This window comes from Rhipicephalus microplus, chromosome 1 (assembly GCF_043290135.1).
Source record: "Rhipicephalus microplus isolate Deutch F79 chromosome 1, USDA_Rmic, whole genome shotgun sequence".
NCBI classification, from domain to species: domain Eukaryota; kingdom Metazoa; phylum Arthropoda; class Arachnida; order Ixodida; family Ixodidae; genus Rhipicephalus; species Rhipicephalus microplus.
Window position 1 is genome coordinate 296,715,786 of NC_134700.1, and position 19,878 is coordinate 296,735,663.

Genomic DNA, 19,878 nt, shown 5'->3' on the forward strand with positions numbered 1-19,878 from the left:
ATTTCATACAACCAAAGTGTTGCCGACAACACTTTACGTGTGAAAGGACAAAGATGCTATTTCCTCGGCTTCTCTTTCCTCTTTCAACTTCTGTCTAAACCAAACTGATGTGGCTGACAAGGGTGGGCTGCCTTTGAGTCCACAGTTCTAAATTTGCCTTGTAGATGTAAATATACAAGAATGTGAAATTTTTGATGCTAAAAGTCTTCAGTGTCTGATTTTTCAAACTTTCTGCCTAAATTTCAACTCCAAAAAATCATTCATTTAGCCCCCCACCTTTGCCACATCTATCATCTCCCTGTTGGAACCAGCGTTTTTTTGAGTGAGTAGCATATCTGCAACCATAGCAGAGCCTGAAGGACAGCTTTGCCACAATGCAAAAGTGTGTTGGGTGAAACATACTGAAACCTTACTGGGCCACCGGCAATCTGACGTTGACTGTATTTATCTTCGGGAAGTTCAAATCGTAAAATTACAGTGCGAATTAAAACAAATAGTACACACTATTCAAAGAATATTCGAAATTTTAAATATTTGCACACCCCTAAAAATTAGACATGCTTAAAAGGAAGCTGTTCATACGAGGCAACACTGTTTAGAACTGTAAAATCAACTAGGTGAATTTGCATGCCTATTAAAGTTATCCTTGCAATGCTTCTTAATGCATTACTAAACTTCTTAATACCCATTGTTCAGAGAGCCAAAGCTATAAAATTATTCGGTCTACCGCAGTTTCAACTCCACATCCATCATCATCACCAGCCTTACTACGCCCACAGCAGGACGAAGGCCTCTCCCATGATCAGCCAATCAACATAGTCTTGTGCTTTCCATTGCCACGTTACACCTGCGAACTATTTAATCTCATTGGCCCACCTAACTTTCTGTCTCCCCTTCGTGCGTTTGGCTTCTCTGGGAGCATAGTCGTTACCTTTAAAGGGGCCCCGAAACACTTTTTTGAGTAACCATGAAATTAATTCACTGGAAGAAGCGTACTGCATAAAAAAGTCAACGCGCAACAATTTCAAGAATCTGTACAGTATGAGCAGAGTTGCAGATTGCAGTGTGTGACAAACATTTGTGACACGCTGCAATCGCATTCTCTCTTCTCTCGTCCCCTCGAAAGTGCTGGAAGCTAAGCAGGGAGAAATAGGAGGGGGCAACAAAAAGTCACGTGCGCCTCCTGGCCAAAAACGAGGGACAAGAAAACAAGGAGACAGACAGTGGCACTGACTTACAACAAGGTTTATTTGCTGAAACTGCGCAATATATACTTGACAGTATCTGACAAATAAGAGGAATGACAAATCCAAGAAAACAGAATTCACCTAACAACTAAGCAATCATCGTGATAACGTGCCATGAACATCACGTGTGCCATAGTCCTGAAGAAAATTTATTTCTTTCTGTAATACACCAAATAACAATTCACGTCAGAGCAAAAGCTCAATGTATGACAACATCTAAAATGACAATATTATCAACAACAGTGCCTTACTTACAGAGAAATTACGGTAGATGCACAAGAACACATGCGCCATAGTAGGACATTCTCAAAATGATCGCGATGACATCAGACAGACCGCCTACAATTAATCACTAGTAATGGATCTAGCTGCACTAAATAAAGAACTTTCCATGCATCAAGAGACGCAGTAAAATGCTGCTTGTACATTTCTGTTTGATTAATGAAAAAAGAACCGCCAAACGTTACTATGGGGAATGGCGCGAGTGGTTCGAAAATTAAATTTTCGCATAGTTACACTGGACAGGTGGTGCCACCTAGTGGGGCACAGTCTAACCAAAACATCTGCAATCTCGAAGCCAATGGCGGGAAATTGATCAATGGCCGCTGTTGCTGCTGTGGCTCCCGCTGCTTTAGGTCGGCTGGACAGTGATGTGAGTCTGTCCGGTCGGTCCAATCAGTGAGGCAGGTAACTTAAAGTGTGCTAACACGATGCGGACCCCTAAAATGTGATTTTATTTCAAAATGGGCCCTTCTTTGGCACAAACGTAACACTACGAAGTTTCTGGACCGCTATTTCAACAATCAACATTGACTTAATAGTCGACTTTAGTGTCCCTTTACGGTTACACCTATCATCTTCCTTCCTATTGCTCCCTGTGTCGTCCTCAATTTAAGCTGAACACTCTTTGTAAGCCTCCATGTTTCTGCTCCGTAGGTAACTACTGGCAAGATGCAGCTGTTATATGCCTTTCTCTTGAAGGTTAGAGGCAGATTACCATTCATTATTTAAGAATGCTTGCCGAATGTGATTCACCTCACCCATACTCCCTTAGTTATTTTCCTCTTATGGTTGGGGTCGCGGTTACTACCTCTCCTAAGTAGACATATTCCTTTACAACTTCCAGCGTCTCTCCACTTATCGCAAAATGCTGTTTTCTGCCGAGACTGTTGCACATTACTTTAGTTTTGTGCATTTCAATTTTCAGACCCACTCTTCTGCTTTCCATGTCGAGTACAAATATCTTGAGCTGTAATTTTTACCTTGAGTTACTCATCAAGGCAATGTCATCAGCGAACCGCAGGTTACTAAGATACTCCCTATTAACTCTTATCCCTAAGTCTATAGGGTCCTGAATACCTCCTGTAAACATGCAGTGAAAAGCATTGGAGAGAACATGGCTCCCTGCCTTACACCCTTCTTTATTAGGATTCTGTTGCTTTATTTATGGAGAACTAAGGTGGCTGTGGACCCTCTGTAGATTTCTTCCAGTATGTTTATGTAGGGTTCTTCGATTCTCGTAATCTATGAAGGCTATGTATAGGGGTTGGTTGTATTCCACTCATTTCTCTTTTACCTTATCGATAGTATGGATATGGTCTATTGTGGAGTAGCCTGTACGAAATCCTGCTTGGTCCTTTGGTTGATTGAACTCTATGTCACCTTAATTCTATTTGCTACTATTTTTGTAAATACAGTAGACTCTCATTAAACAGAACCTGGAAGGACCAGTAAAATGTGTTCCGTTTAACAGGTGTCCCGTTTACTGAGAGATGAGCGCACAATGCAAGAACGAAACCTATCTTGTCAGAAGCATTCGTTCCATTTAAGCAGCAGTTCCGTTAAGTAGATTTGCGTTTGCTGAGAGTCCACTGTAGTTTGTAGAGAACGGACAGTAAGCTCATCGGCTCGTAATTTTACAAGTCCTTGACATCTCCCTTTCTCCCTTCTTTTAAATTAAGACTATGTTAGCGTTCTTCCAAGATTCTGGTAACCTGCCCGCCAAGAGTCACTTCGTATATATGGTGGCCAGTTTTTCTAACAGAATTTCTCAACCATTTTTCAGAAGGTCCGTTGTTACCTTAACCTCGCCAACAGCCTCTTTGCATTCTTTCTAGGGCTTTCCTTACCTCCCCTGTCTTTACTGATAGGATGTCGAATTCCTGTGGACTATTATTGTTTCTCTCACTATCATCCTGGTTGTTTTGGCTTCTGTACAGCTCTCTGTAGAACTCCTCCACCACCTCGACTATCCTAACCATCTTGGTTACAGCATTGCAGTCCTTGTTCCTTATTGCATACATCAGATTTTCGCCTATGCACAAGTTTGTATTCGCAGCTTTTAGGCTTTTGCCGCTTTTTACAGCCTGCTCAATTCTCTCCTTGTTATACCTTCTGATGTCGGCAACCTTATGTCTATTGATTAATTTTGAAAGCTTCACTAGCTCTATTTTGTCAGTTACATTTGAGGCTTTGATGAATTTTTGTCTCTTAAGATTTTTTTGTCTCCTGAGATAGTTTGCCAGTGTCCTGTCTAGTGACTGTACCTCCGACTTTCATTGCACACTCTTTGATGATACTAGTAGGAATATCGTTGATTGTGGTAACGCTAACTTCGGTTACATCATTTAGTGCCTCAATTCTATTCTGAAGCGGAACTCTGAATTACTGTACTTTCGCTTCCACCGCTAGTTCATTAAATGGCTTCTTGGTTATCAGTTTTTGTCTTTGCTTTCTTAAGTGGGCTGATTGATCTTAGGCATCCTTTTGTTTATTTCTTTAGTGATATTGATAAAACTGTACAGGATTATGCCCTGTTTTCTGCTCATTTCAAATATTCACTTAGTTTTCCTGCAACTCATTTTGTTCCTGAGATAACTTACGTTCACCCCCCATTGTTTAAGGCTGCCATAGAAAAAAAAGTGCTTAATTAAACGTTGATTGATATGTGGGGTTTAACGTCCCAAAACCACCATATGATTATGAGAGACGCCGTAGTGTAGGTTCCCGGAAATTTCGATCGCCTGGGGTTCTTTAACGTGCACCCAAATCCAAGTACACGGGCCTACAACATTTCCGCCTCTATCGGAAATGCAGCCGCCACAGCCGAGATTCGATCCCGCGACCTGCGGGTCAGCAGCGGAGTACCTTAGCCACTAGACCACTCTAGTGGAGTCTTAATTAAAAAAGATATTTAACATATGCCAACATAGACTAATGACTATAGATTATAAGTATGCAAGAGTTTTTGTTTTTAGGCCTTTCTTGGTTGCTTTACAGCAAAATGAACTATCCATTTTCAAAAGCAGTTGGAATTGTGTTACAATTTTGATGAGTAATTAATTAAAAAAGCTTGTGCTCTAAATTCTGCTCCCATACTTACATTCTACACACATACAGGTTTACATTGCAAAAAGAATTATTGCTACCCTAGCTGCAGAGATATTGAGGCCTCAAAATTCAACAGTCATAAATTTACTTTTTTGAGAAAAATAAAAAAAAACTGAAAACACACAGCTTCTTCAAAAAGCAACAATCACGGTGCGCATGTTTTGCGATCCTCATAAAGGTGCTTTTAAATTCGTAACAGAGGTTCTAACACAGGTACTCACAAATTATAAAGAAGCCTCGAAGTTTGTTCCCCTTTTTCTACAGGTTCTGCATGTTAATTGAAATGTGGGGTTTAACGTCCCAAAACCACCATATGATTATGAGAGACGCCGTAATAGAGGGCTCCGGAAATTTTGACCACCCGGGGTTCTTCAACGTGCACCCAAATCTGAGCACACGGGCCTACAACATTTCCACCTCCACCGGAAATGTAGCCGCCGCAGCTGGGATTTGATCCCGCGACCTGCGGCTCAGCAGCCGAGTACCTTAGCCACTAGACCACCATGGCAGGGCGTTCTGCATGTTAACAGCACCAAGAATCTGGACAGTTAGAATGACATTACTAAAAAATGACCACTTCCTGGTGTGTGAAAATTTGCAGAGAGAGAGAGAGGTAAACGTTTATTTTTGAATCAGTGCCCTGAGCAATCCCCAGTGTTACCCTGAGGTGGGAGGGATCCTTAGTCCAGGAACCCTCTGGCTTCTGCTGCCCTCTTGGCCCTAGCGACGAGTTGTTGGTATTCCAGGTCCTCGAGGGCGAGCTTCGCTTCCCACGTTTCAGTTAGGTCTTCGTTCGTCCGTCCTGCTTCATTATCAGTCGTGTGTTGTTGCAGATTACGTCTGGCAATACACTGGCATGCAAGACGCAAGTGTGCCAGGGTGTCCGGTATGCTGCAGAGCGGGCACATAGAGCTTTATCTTGTTGGGTAGAGACGGTGCATTAGGGCCCCATGTGTGTATATGTGTTGGTTTGCAGGCGTCTCAGTATCACACTTTCCTCTGCTGTCAGTTTTGAGTGTAGTGGAGGGTATACTCGTCGCTTCAGGCTGTAATGCTGGAGTAACGACGAATAGGTGTTTTGAACAACCTCCTTTTTTTTCAACGACGCGTCGGATGTCCCGTGGGCAGGGGGCAGCCCGGCTGACGTGCTCGCGGGCAGCGGCGTGGGCCGCTTCATTTCCCTGCAGACCCTCGTGTCCTGGCACCCATAATATACAAGTGTATGGGGGAGGAGCGCTTCGCCTTTTCAAAATATTGATGGCATTGGCTGAGATATGGCCTTTAGCCAAATTCCTGCAGGCACCTTGCAAGTCGGTGAAGATCACCACGGCATCTTTACATGTGGTGGTTGCGAGAGCGATTGCCGATTCTTCTACTGCGTCTGAATTGAGTGCTTTGACCGTGGCGGACGCTGATTCTTGGCCTTGAGAATCTACTACACTGACAGCGTACGCATTTCTATGCTGATACTTGGCCGTGTCAGTGTAGCGGGCGTCCGGGTCTTGCTTGAACTTTCGTTGAATGGCGTCAGCTCTAGCCTTGCGCCTACTTTTGTGGAAAGCAGGATGCATGTTGCGTGGAATAGGTGCGATGGACAGCGACTCTCTAACGTACTTGCAAAAACCAAATATGTCAATTTTAAAAAATCAATTTTTTGTCACTTCTTGGTCCCAAAAGACCAGTCAGCCCCCTCAAATGTAGGTGAATACGAGCTCTCAACATTCTCTGGTCACTGCATCGGATCTTGCCAACTATTTCTACATTGTGTACAATGCCTGGGTTTGCCCACAAAATTAAGTCTATTTCATTTTTAGTTTCGCTATTAGAACTTCGCCACGTCCACTTACGGTTACCCTGTTTTCCGAAAAAGGTATTCCAGATCCGTAAATTATTAGATTCTACTAATAACTCCCCTCTGGCATTTCTAGAGCCGATGCCATACTCCCTCACTGTACATTACTCTAACCATTAACCAAACACCTGATGCAAGGTGCATGGTTTATCTTGCAGAGTCAACATGAGAAGCAGCAGGTTCAGTTGATGGTTGCCAAATGGTTACTCACCTCTGACGGCAGCCGGGAAGGGGTTGCCAAACTTGCGGATGTACTCCTCTTCGTACTGTGCCACATCCTTTTTGCCCCGATACAGAATAGAAACAGCACCTTTGGCTCCCATGACAGCAACCTCAGCCGTGGGCCAAGCGTAATTGGTGTCTCCCCTCAAATGCTTGGAGCTCATCACATCGTAGGCACCTCCATATGCCTGCAAATGCGTTTCCATAATAAGAAGGAAAACAGTTGCTCAAAAGTGACCAGGGCATATTTTTATTTATATTATTATTTTTTTCAGTGAGAAAGATATGCTGGACTGGTGAAACTAATCTAAATTTTTCAAAGACCTGCAAGTATGCCTTGTCAGTGACGCATGGCATGGAGCCTTGTGCACCCTGTCAAAGAGACCAAACCCAGTGATCTACTTTTTTACTGCAGCAAGATGGCAAGTTGGGCCAGTTGAATTACGATCATAATTGAAAATTTTGTTGAAGCGCACTAAAAAACGGATGGACAGAAGAGGCTGACAAGGACAGCGCTTGCGTTTTTTAGTGCGCTTCAACAAAATTTTCACTCTACTTTTCTACTTTTTACTTTTGTTGCTTATACAACACTAAGAATCTGACATTTGCAATGTTAACCTATCTGAAATGGTCTTCTCTTTCTCCGTTAGGCACAAGCATGCTTTGTTCCTAAGCCACTGAGGAGAACGAGAAAAAGACATAGAATCACAGGAGGGTGATGCCACCTGGCCACGAAAATGCAAACGAAAATACTTTCATCTCCAAATGTTGCCACAATCTCTGAGCAAGCCTAAGGGTCACAAAGTGCTGCAATGCCTGCTCGCTTTCCATGTACATTCTCCTTGAACCAACTCGAATAATCGAGCCACTGTGGCTATTTGGGTAGCACACTTGTCTCGCACCCTGAAGGCATGTGTTCAAGCCCTGTTCCAACCCAAGTTTTTTCAATTTTCTACTCAGCTGAATCAGTAAACATTGCAAAAGCTTTTTCACGAAATGTGGTGTTAATACAAGCATGCTTTGATCGGTATCGATTGCTTGCATCTATCAGGATTTTTCGCTTCTAACACCACTGAATATATTGATGATACAGTAAAACCTCATTAATCCGAACTCTTATTTAAAAATGTTTCTGCTGTACCATATCTTGTCATGAGAGACTGAGCAAGTAATTCGAAGTGCCGGTAAGCACCAGTCCAGTTAATATGAAAAATTTGGGTGCCATGTGCCCATTCCCGATATCGCCGCAATTCCACGGAAATGACGGTCCTTAAGAGCCACAAGGCAGTGCAACGTAGTGATACTAATGAGTGGCAGCTGAAGCAGCCTAGCCTTGCTACTTCCAGCAGGGGAAAAAAAAAAAAGGTCTTGCGATTAATCAAAATGTGTGCCTGTAGAAAAAATGTGCTTCACTGCAAGACAGTGGTGATGCGCGGGCAGCATACTGTATGTTTCTCGCAACGTCAGTAGGTGATGATCTAGCCATTCTTTCTGGGATTGTAAAGAAATTGTTAAAGGACAGCTTGGCGAAACTCGCCCTGTATATGAACCTCCTATTGCCGGTTGTTCCAGCAACTTGAGCCCTTCCACTAATCACAGAGTTCTTGCCTGCAACATATACTTCGAAAACGAAGGTTGGAAGTTTTAATGATGACCTTTTCCAGTCAAAACACATCGCAAATTTCATCACACTGGCCATTATTAAATTCCTTGTTTTGCCAAAAAGAATGGGTGAGCGGCAGTATCATGACGTGCTGATGTAATGAGGAGCAGACAATATGTTGCCCGTGTGTCACTACTGTATTGCAGTGAAGATGTCTTGTTTTCCCTGCAGGTGCATATTTCATTAATCACGACAGCGTTTTTTTTTCCCCGGTGGAAGCAGCAAAGCCCGCCTTCTCCCATGTTTGCGGCAAAATAAGATAAGGTATTGCATGAAAATATAAAGCTTGGAGCCACGAACAAGCAAACGACAAGTCCTGATTACTTTGAATAGATCTAAGTACCTTGCATCCCACTTTTTGTGTTCTGATAATTGGAAGACCCGCTTAATACGAAGATTTCTCGTGGCCCCAGTGACTTCGAATTAACAAAGTTTTACTGCAGCACGACATTTTCTGCAACACGAGCTCCTTGATGCTATAATGTTAAAATGCTATTACGAAAGGCAGTTGCTGCTCTGTTGATGACAGGACCAACAACAGCTTCACCAAAATATTTTGTTCAATGATTTCTCTTTGCATCAAGTTTGTATTTTTAAGTGAACTAGTTTCTTGATTGAAGCTCACAGACATCCCTTATGTCTGAAGTCATATCCAATTTAGGTGTCACAATAAAACAGTGACGTTCCAGCGGGCATCCCACTGACAAATAGTGTTTCAAGACGCAGTAGTCCATCTATGATTCTAGACCTTTTAAACCTCTTGTAGCACCTAACTTGCACGTGGGATAGAACTCACCTTCCTAGTAATTATGGTTATTTTGGGTACGGTTGCTTCAGCATAAGCATACAGAAGTTTGGCTCCGTGCCTGATAATTCCTCCATACTCCTGAGCGGTACCTATATAGGAAAGAAAGAAAAGAGCTAAGCGGCTTGCACGGCTGGTTTGCATAAGCACACAGCGCAAACAATATAATTAATTTCACTTTTTCTTAATGCATTGCCTTTTAGCACTGTGAAGTGTGTCATAATGAAGCAGAAAGTTGATAGTAAACTGGTGGTTCATGTAGCCTTGTGCCAGATATGGCGAGGAGCAGCCGTGGAAGAACTCAAATCCCGTCGAGATAGTTAAAAGAGGCTTTTCTTGACAAAGGCCATTCCTACTCCCTCTTTCCCCTCTCGTGCTTGCTGGTGCTTCTGCTTCTGCATGTGGTGGGCACTCGCGATAGAATCAACAGCTGCATGCTTTTTAGGGAATCGGTTCATGCTGCTGCACTTCAAACCCAGTGGCCTTGTAATTACAGCTTAATCAAACTTCTCCTGTTTGTTCGCTCTACTTCGCTTTTAAGGGGGGACGTGCCCTTCGAAAACCGAAAAATTGCAAAAAAGCCGATTTTTCGCAAACCACACATTCAGGCAGTGTGTCACATTAACAATCTGTTTTATAAATATCAAAGCCTAATTCATCGCGAAAGTAAGTCAAATAAATTATATAGCATACTGCGGCAGCTGGTGAGCGACTAGCAAGCGCTGAAAATACCCCAACTTCACGCGTTTGCAATTTCCAAACCACGCGGCCCAGCGTCGCAATATTGGTCTCGTTTTTCTTGTGAATTTTTGCTCTTTTTTTAAGCCACCCGCGGCTGCAGCTGCAGCGTGGCCGATGCAGGAATCGCTCATGATTGGGGGGACTCTCGAAATTTTAATGTCTCCGGTGGATCAGATGTGAAACCGCGATTGGAGGAAGCGCGGGCATCTCGAGAAAGTGGGATATCACACGGCTACTATTGGCTGCTATGCACGATGATGCATCTGTTCCCCTGGCTTGCCGTCTGCTCCGGCGCTTTGAAGGCTGGCATTCTTTGTGGGCAGTGGTGCCAGACTTATGAACTTGTCCGTAGATCTACTGATTCTCTTGGTTACCTACGAATTCCTAGATGAAAAGAAAATTCTATGTATTTTAACGGACATAACACATAAATTCTACGGAATTCTATGAAGTTACTATGCTTATTTTTAGTAGGGATATCTGCATCCTCTACCAAACCCATCTCAAGGACAGTCAGCACCTGCCAAAATATTCTTCTCTACCTAGAAGAATGTAGATTAGCCACACACATGAGCTCACAAGAGGCGATTGCACCCACTTGCACATGCCTCCAACGAGGGCCACAGAAAAGTATTTTCATCGCTTCCAGCCTCATCCCCTACACCTCATTAGTGACGGGTATCCCCATGTTTCACCAAAATCGCGGTGTAGGCATGCGAGTCTGAGGTGCAATCAGCTGCATCTCTAGCATGGGATCTCTCAAACAGGTGCTGGAAAAGCGTCAAGAAGCTCACATTGCTACTGGGAACATTGTATAGATAACTTGCACCTGATGTCGCAGACAGGTTCTCTGCGCTAGGCACCTAAAACTGATGGCCGCCATTGCTTTTTAATGCATTTGAGAGCGCCAGTGTAAGAGACGACACAGAGTCGTTCAACTGCCGTGTTCCCTTGGGAACTGCCCACTTTCTTCTGTTCGCCAGCCACACCAAGGGGAGAATGCAATTGAAAGTGGCATGGGCACTTGCTTTACGCGGTCAAGCAAGAGTTTACACAGCATGCCCCTCAACTGGCTATCTACAGATGGCGACCACAGTGAACACAGCGCAAGAATGGTGTCTGGTTAGACGATGAATGAGTTTTGGCCGTTGGTACCTTAGCTATTGCGGGACTTGACAAACTGGCTAGTTTAAAGCTTAACAAGCCAAAAGAGAGAGAATAAATGTCTTGTCGGTACTTTTCAGACAATGTCTTCGGGGAAGTTTCTCTCTTCCAGAAAACTACAGCTTACACCCCATCGATGGCTGTCACTACCAGCTGGGGTTCGTCTGAAAGGGAGTGCACACGCTATCCACACCGCATGTGGCGGGGCAGCTGCCGCACGCAAACAGAGAGCGAAAGAGTGCCTCCGCTTGTGTACGGTAGGTGTTCCGGCAAGTGTAGTGCGGCTGTGCGGACAGCACGTGAACAGCTGTCGCCTGCAAAAAACAGAGCCGGATGGTCCAGATGTATGCTCAACTCTGCTCCAGCAACTGCTTACCTTGCCACTTATCAGCGGCAACACGAAGTGCATTGCAGGTTTTCGACCCTCCAGGATATGAAGCTTTATGGTACATTCGAAGGGTAACTTTCGAGTGCTCTCGAGTTCATACAAAAAAATTATGCAATAGAGCAACTTTGCATTATTACTAAAATAATCAGGCCATTAAACGATAAGGAAGAATGGACATAACGTGCATATCTGCATGTCCTCGTTGTAGAGCGCTCAAGCTGTAGAATTCAACAATTTCAAGGAGTACTCGCAAACGGCCACTGGAATGTGCATAGGCAAAATCTCGCAGGCTTAGGTTCTGCCACCATGCTGTCTGCCTACAGATTTGTGGCTGCAAGCACCGAAAGTACTTGGACTGCGCCAAAAGCGGTGAGCATCCGAAACATTTTCGGTTGCACGTAGCCTCCGAAACCTGCCGGCGTACATTTTCTGAGGCCACAGGTGCAAAAAAACCAGAAGAAACCACGGTAACCATAGTGGCGAAGAAGCCACCTTAACTACCCAACTGGAGTGGCCACCTCACCCTAAGCACGGAAGCAACATGCATGCCGCGTCAGCCGGAAAGGCTCTTGCCGCTATGAGTGCTGTAGCAATTGTGAAAAAAGGTCTAATATATTTATTTTATGCAAAATTTTTCTAAGTAATTTTTTCAAAGTAATAATAAATAAAAATATTAAGATAATTGCCAACACGTGCACATAATTCCGGCGACGAATTTTCCGGGTCCGGCGATGGATTTTGTCGTAGGGCCATTTGGCAGCACTGTTTGCGTGTCCCATTTACCATCATCCTGTTCGGTTCTCACACATGCTCTTCAATCTTTCGCCCCATTTATGAGACGATATTCTACCGCCTTTATGAGATGATTTTTTGCAGTGTTCACAGAACGTCGATTGTTGCACTGTCGGTCACGATGGGCTAGACAAAACTGGGGACTCTGCATGTGTTCGGTTCAAGAAAGCGTCAGATGAAGCTCGTATCCATGGCAGTGCTTGTTCTCCCGCCAGTGTGTGGTGACAATCGCATCAATCCTTCTGCCAGAGCAGCTTCTGCTTTGTTTCTGCAGGACAATGACTGCATTGATACTTCTCAGGACGTCGAGATGGCTACACGATCGGCGCAAGACTCTGTCATCACAAGTGTGGCTGGCATTGGTGTTTCGTGCTCAAGTGTGCCTGATGCATCGCCCACGTTAATCCCAGTGATAGCGGCCCCGAACAGTGCGACCGCGTTGTGGACTGTGAATTGCAAACAAGTTTTCGGACGTGCGAGGAGTTAGCTGCAGAAGACAGCGAACGTGCTGCTGTGCAACTAAAGCTCGGCGTTATGCCGGAGACGGAGAGGAAGTTTCAAATGATGCCTGAACCTGAAGATGCCACCGCTACGACTGAAGGCGAAAAATATTTCTTCGTGCAAGGGGATGCCCTTAGTGACCTGCTGTATGACAAGCAGGAAAAGCGGCAAAAGAGCCCCAAAGGACACATCTAGCTACTGTGCAGGGTCATTTTAGACCATATGTGTGTTCGAAACTACCGAAGTCTATTTTCTTAAAGCGACTTTTTTGGCCAGAGAGGCTGTTTAGTTAGATGATACCTCTGCAACCGTTCATCTTATTTATATCAGATTTGTTTTTTTATGCACCTTAATAAATTGCCCACACACTCACAAAGCCACCTTTTCATATTATTGAGTCAGTAATTTGTGATTACTGATTGAAATTTCATTGATAAAAGCCAAATGGCAAACACTAAATACAGTGTTCTGCTGAAAATATTTAGCAAGAAAATTTTAAAAGAGGGCTCTGTCATAGTGTAGAGCACCCATCCAGGAATCATCATAGTTAATTTCACAGTGCTAGCAAATTCACTAAATTAACCAGTGCCTGATTAAAACCTTAACCCATGTGGGCTACGCTGATAAATGATTGTAACTTGAGAACCAGTTAATATAAATGCATAAAGGTTTGCAATTATTAAAAAGGCATTGCTATTAGCCTACCAGGGAAGTTGATTAGAATATCTCAAGAAACAAAAAAGTTGCCCTTCAAAGGTAGTCTCCACCCTTAAGGTTACCTACACATCCATACATATGAGCGCACACGTGTACTTACTCTTCCCAAGGTTAGTTCAGATCTTACCTAGGGGTGTCCAAATAGTGAAATTTCTTCTCAAAATGAATTCAAATGAAGTAGTGCTGAATAGCAGCCAAAAACATCAAACATACACAAACATTTTATTGTTAAGTGAAAGAAAGAACAAAGAACTGAAATCGACTCAAGGGCATAACGCGGTGACTGCGACCGAATCACTACGAATAGTCATGCAGAACCACAAGCTGTTCCACACAATCTGGCTTCAGGCTGTGTGCCGTCATGTTACAACGTTTATCGAAGTTGAAAACAGATGCTACCTGGACACCAGACAAGCAGGGATGGGAAGGTATTGCAAGGCAATTTTCATAACACTTTGATAAAATGCAACTTCATGCTCTTTGGAGTACTTTGAACGATCATCCTTCTTTTAGAATCGGGACCTCATTGAGGTAGTTTTGAACCTCTCGACATTAAGGTCTGAGCTCATTATTTTTTTATGCTAGCAGTTTGAAAGTCTCTAGAATATTTCCCTGGCCTTCTTTGCTGGAGCCATGACATGCGGAAATGACAGGATCTCCTTTAAAATAAACATACACTTGTTTCTGACCCAAGATGTCGGTGGAAGTTTCAAGCAAAGGTTTACGGTAATGACGGTAGGTTTAGTTTTATCCACCCCACTCAGAGTTGCAACATTGACTTCTGTCATGTTTTGGAGATAAATCCCATCAAATTATTTAAAATTTCATATACGAGCTATTTAAAAGTCGAATCGAATGACTCAATTGGGTATTATTTGATTCGTTTGCTTATAAAACATGTGCTTTCTCTAAAACATATGTAATGATGTGGCTCTGGTCAACTAAATTACAAACTCGAGATGCTATAGGTACATCACAGTAACTGAAAGTGCAAGTTTTGCAATGAATATTACGACAGCATACAAGATGAGGTACTCAAATTGACTCTGAGGCAAGAACTCTCATCCGAATTCAGTTGCAAAACTTTTCAGTCCTAATTACGAAATGCTTCAACTTCACTTTGAACCAGGAATGGAACACTCGCATGACCTCCGCAAAAAGGCAGAAAAAAAAAAATTTAAGAAGTTTACACCAGTTACGCAGCAATTAAGAGCCCTTAAACCACCTCTGATATTTTTCCAAATATTTCAAGTGAACACACGCATTTTGTGCGGAATGCAGTCATGATCAATGATGTCACACGTGACAGCACTAGTAGCCACCGGCACGCCACAAATTTGAAGAAAGAATCCCTCCTCTTCTCAGGGCTTTTCGGGCCTCTGTGTAACGCAGAGAAGTTGAATTTGACGTGCAGCTCATTCATGCTGTGATTGATTGAGCAGTCTGCAAGCAGCTGGTTTGTTGTTTGTCGTGTTGCGCGCGTGCGCCACCTTCATCTAACCACACACAGATTGCATCTGCATGCCACGCACGAGTAGAAAGGGGTTAATTCTTTAAAGGCAAGAAAATGGGGTGTGGTGTGCAAAATGACTGTCTCTTACGTGAGTACACCTCAACCGACAGACTCGCGGAGAATGGGGATTGAAAGGAGAGCGAAGAAAATTACGTAAAAGAAGAGAGATATGAGAGGGAAGGGGGGTAGATCAAGGAGAAGAAAAACCCGGAGGGGCACTTAGTGAGAGGGCAAAGTATATTTGAGAGAAAATACCAGCGGAGGGCAGTGAAGCAAAGAACGAAAGCAGCGAGTGCCACGTTTTGATGGTCAAATGCATTTACCTCTACTATTTACCTCCTCAGTCCCAAGAACGCACCATGAAAAAAGCTTTTGCAAAAACTGTACTATTTAACTCCCTGCTCTTAAAAACAAACACAGAGAAATTATGAATTAGAAAAACTGAACGGTTGTCGCAAAATTTGATGGTACACATTTGCATACTCATGATTTTTCGAAGTCTCTAAGATTGAGTGCAACAAAAATATCAGTCCGAAACTCGAAAGAATGCACTATAGACGATGTTGTTCACGCTACAACTATGAAAAAAAGCTTTCACTTATCATGACGACGCATCCGAGCACTGGTGCAGTACTATACTATACTATAAACTATACATAGTCCTCCTCCTTGCCACATATGCCTGTCGGTGATATGCATACCTGCCAACAGAAAAATTCGTAGAACCTCCGAGCAGGGAAAGGGGGAGGAAAGGAGGTGCGGGGGCGGGGGAGGTTACTGACTCTTTTTAAATTTGTAGCTGTAAGGGATTTGCTTTTAGTGACAAGCATAATCATATTTTGCCGCCATAAGTCAAATCGACGCGCTGAATTGTTTTCTCCCATTTTAAGCACCAAAAGAAATAAAAAGACATTGCAAAAAACAACAGGAAGGGGGGGGGGGGGTTCAAACGCAAGCGCAAGCATCGGCGTTGCAGTCTCATAATGGCTCGGAGTGGCCGAACACACGAGGATAAGGTGTTCCACTAAGGCGATAGTCTCAAAGGGAGAGCACAAATGTTCCCGAAATTTCGCGTCATCAAAACAACAAGAAGAAAAAAATTGATTTTGCTCAAAACAACTCTCATATTTCTTCACACGTCAGCAGATGGGATGGCGCAGCTGACTGCCGCGAAAGTGCCGTCAAAGCAAATTTTGGCGTTGCTTGCCACTAGAATCTTTGAACAGGAACGCCCTAACGCTTCTAGCCTTTTTTACATCTTTACCACCTTTAATCTACCACTGCATTAGCCAAGTGCCCTCGGAGCTCGCAAATCACTATCGTATCGCCGCGACTGCGTGGTTGCAGAAATTTTGTTTTCAATCTATGTGCCTACAAAACTGAGTCATTTATTGCTATCTATGATTGCAACTATGCGGTTCTGTCCACATAGTTTGCAGAAAGCAGCGTTGCTTTGACTGGACGAGCGGTGGCCGCGTGCACACTGAGTTCTGTCAGTAACATCGTCGTCACACATGATCATGCCGAACGACCGCAATTTCGTCCACAGCGGTTGTGGCAACGACAACCACGCACACTGTAGAAGACTGTGCGTGTGCTGGCCGAACGCGTACTTCCAAAGCTTCGAGCCCGCTGCTCTCGATCGGCTTTGTTCAACGGTTTCGGTACTAAGTTCACACGACACGCTGCGATTAAAAAAAAGTGTTCGAAACATTCGAATTTCAGCCAAATGAACACATGAATTTCGCTGGGGAATTTCACGAATTCGTATTTGTCGTGGGATAGCATCTCTAAGACTCTACTGTACGTTTAGATGAGTGCCTCTCAAATTCATTTATAATAAAATGCGGTGGGTTCGAAAAAAGCCCGGAACGGACTGACCTGCAATTTTGTCAATGCGACCAGATCTTGCACACAAATTTCAATTTCCAGGAGATTTTCATGGCAACCATACAAATGGAAGAAACGGTCCAAATTCGGGAGTCTCCTGGACAATGCAGGTGACTTGGCAGGTGTGTCATGATAACACCAATACATATTGTTCTCTCCTGGTGGCACCGTTTTTGTGGCCTCCGCAACTAGCTATGGCACAGAGCCGTCTCCGGTGTCACTAGTCGTTTCTATGGCGTCGTAGTCACGCCCACATGAGTGCGCACCTGCACTGCAAAAAACAGCCGTCGCACAAAACTTTCCTGCAGCCGCATCTGAATTGAGTGAGGACGAGCGTAGAGTCCGAGGATGACAGTACTTCACCTTCAAGTTTTATGGCGGCAACGTTTTGCGTGAGCCTGAGACGTCCTCAGCAGTTGATGGGTTTGTTTTGTTTATAGCCTCACGTTGTCTCCTCCGCCACAAGTGCGTAGCTGCTGACCTTTGTCATAATCTTACAGCTGCTCTGATTATGTGTGAGGCCCACATGTCGCTGGGGCGCATTGTGATGACACCGGCAGTAGATTCTCCTCTCGACAAGAAGGCGACCAAAGCGTGTCTTGGCCCTGTCTACGTAGCAGCGCCAAACATTTTAGAATTGCGCACGATATTGTTTTTTTTTTTAAATACGATGTGCTGAACTGCAAAAAAATATGCATGGATGCATATATTAAAACGCCAACCTATGCGGACTGAGGTGGCTCATGAAGATAGCTGACGCTGAACGAAATAGCGAAGTTCATAGGACACGTGCTTTACAGAAAGATTATTCACATCACGCGCATACATCCTAGATTGGAACACCTGTAAAGTCTTATCATAAAGAAAAATGTTACAGAGAAAAATGTACGAGTTCACTTGTGTCTCACGAAAAATCAAGCAGTGCTTCACCGCATGGCACAAGTAATGAAGCAGCACCTCGGTTCGAATTTTCTTTCTCTGTGTGAACAGAAAAGTTTCGTACAATTATTATTTTTATACTGTTTCTAGGTCATTTATTTTCAAAATGTATATTGCGAATTTTTGTTTGAATATTTTTGCACATAAAGTGTTCTTATTGCACTGTTTACCAGCTGGCAACCAAAACTTACACTTTTCACATATTCATTCATTCCAAAATATATTTTTTGCTCTGTAACATATATTTTCGAAAGAGCATTTCATTGCGCAAAATTCAATATGCTGCACTGCGTGCTGGAGTACTTTTGAAACTGGCAAAAACGATCTTCCCGGGACATATAAAAAATAACAAGTTTTGCATGGTAAGGAAAGAGTTAAAGGAGCTATGACACATATGCAGTTGCTAAACGACAGTGCTGACGTCAAAGCTGCCGTGACGGGGGTATTCTTGCTGTGGCACCGCTATGCATCGGCTAGCCTAGCTACAACACAGCTATGCATAGGCCCTATATCACGCTAACCATGCACGGCTATGCTACTCCACGCCAGATGCGGCATGACACCACGCGTAATTATGGTGACGTCACACCGGCTGTGGGGGAGCTCAGCACAATAGCTGTGCGGACTATCATAGGCCTATCTTGGCACCAGCTGCTCCATGGCACATGCGCGGCTAGAGCAAGGTTGAAAACAAGTGGTGCACAGCTGTGGAGTCATTGTTGCTAGGTGACGGTGCGGAGGGCTTTTTGTGGTCAGACAGATGTTTCACAGCTAGCTTTAACCAGCTTTGCTCATAAAAAAGACCACAGGGAATAATAGTGACAAACGCATCTACAATAATAATATGATGACCAAGTTATTACACCGACACAATTTTTCAAATAACCATGCGACGAATTTACTAACAGAGCTTATTTCCTCACAAATTCAGCACCACAAAAATTTTAAGAATACGTTCAATACGAGCGAAATTACAATTATTTGTCCCACTTCAATCGCATTCTCTCTTCTGTCACCCCGACAAAAGCGCTGGAAGCTATGGAGTGAAGGATGGCGTGGACAAAGAAAATACGTCACGCGCACCTTGTGACCTGGAGAACTTTTTCTTTTTTTTCTTTGAATACACAGCCTTTTCAGGATGATCACGTGCAACATGTGGGCAAATCATGGCCTGCCACGGCGATCTTTCCAACGACCAGCGCCCCATGTTCAAATCAGCCATTGGCTGATGGATGGCCTTCAACGAGTGATTTTTGAGCTTCCTCCGTCATTTGTCGAGAGAACCCCGCTGCGGTGGTCTAGTGGCTAAGGTACTCAGCTGCTGACTCGCAGGTTGCGGGATCGAATCCCGGCTGCGGCGGCTGCATTTTCGATGGAGGTGGAAATGTTGTAGGTCCATGTGCTCAGATTTGGGCGCACATTAAAGAGCCCCAGGTGGTCAAAATTTCCTAAGCCCTCCACTACGGCGTCTCTCATAATCATATGGTGGTTTTGGGACGTTAAACCCTACAAATCAATCAATCAATCAAATCAATCAATTTGTCAAGAGAAAAGAAAGCAATTTCTGCCTGACTTTGACAACTTATTGTGAATTACAGATCGCATCCTGTGCTGTAATATTTGGCTCGCGTGCTATCGGGAGCCTCTACTACTGATTGGCAGCGTTTTCCGACTATGCTGAAAAAGTGTTGCAGGGCCCCTTTAAACATACTTAAATAGGTCAATGCTGCAGGTTTTCTCTTTTACCTTTCACAATGTTTCAAAACTATCCAAACAGGCTTTCATCGAACTTTACAATTCACCATCTAAGAAAACTATATTTACCTGGCAAGAACCCAGGAACATCCACAAATGTGATAATAGGAATGTTGAATGCATCACAAAAGCGGACAAATCTTGCACCTTTAACAGAGGAGTTGATGTCCAGGCAACCTGTAAGGTGTACGTACATAATAGCATCAGACAATCAGCAGCATAGAGAACAGAAAGAAAAAAAAAACATAGCAAAGAGAGGGTTCAGCTTTATTTTGTGTACACAAATACATAATGCAATA

At 43.7% G+C, this 19,878-nt stretch overlaps 1 protein-coding gene across 1 annotated transcript in view; it reads right to left on the reverse strand.

Annotated features, from left to right (window-relative positions):
• LOC119159452 (propionyl-CoA carboxylase beta chain, mitochondrial) overlaps positions 1-19,878 on the reverse strand; it is a 75,288-nt gene that overhangs the window by 2,441 nt on the left and 52,969 nt on the right. The window contains exons 11-13 of the mRNA XM_037412210.2: positions 19,649-19,756; positions 9,171-9,271; positions 6,701-6,899 (exon numbers count right to left, since the gene is read on the reverse strand). Coding sequence (XP_037268107.2) covers positions 6,701-6,899; positions 9,171-9,271; positions 19,649-19,756 — 408 coding nt within the window. The remainder of the gene's footprint in view (positions 1-6,700; positions 6,900-9,170; positions 9,272-19,648; positions 19,757-19,878) is intronic.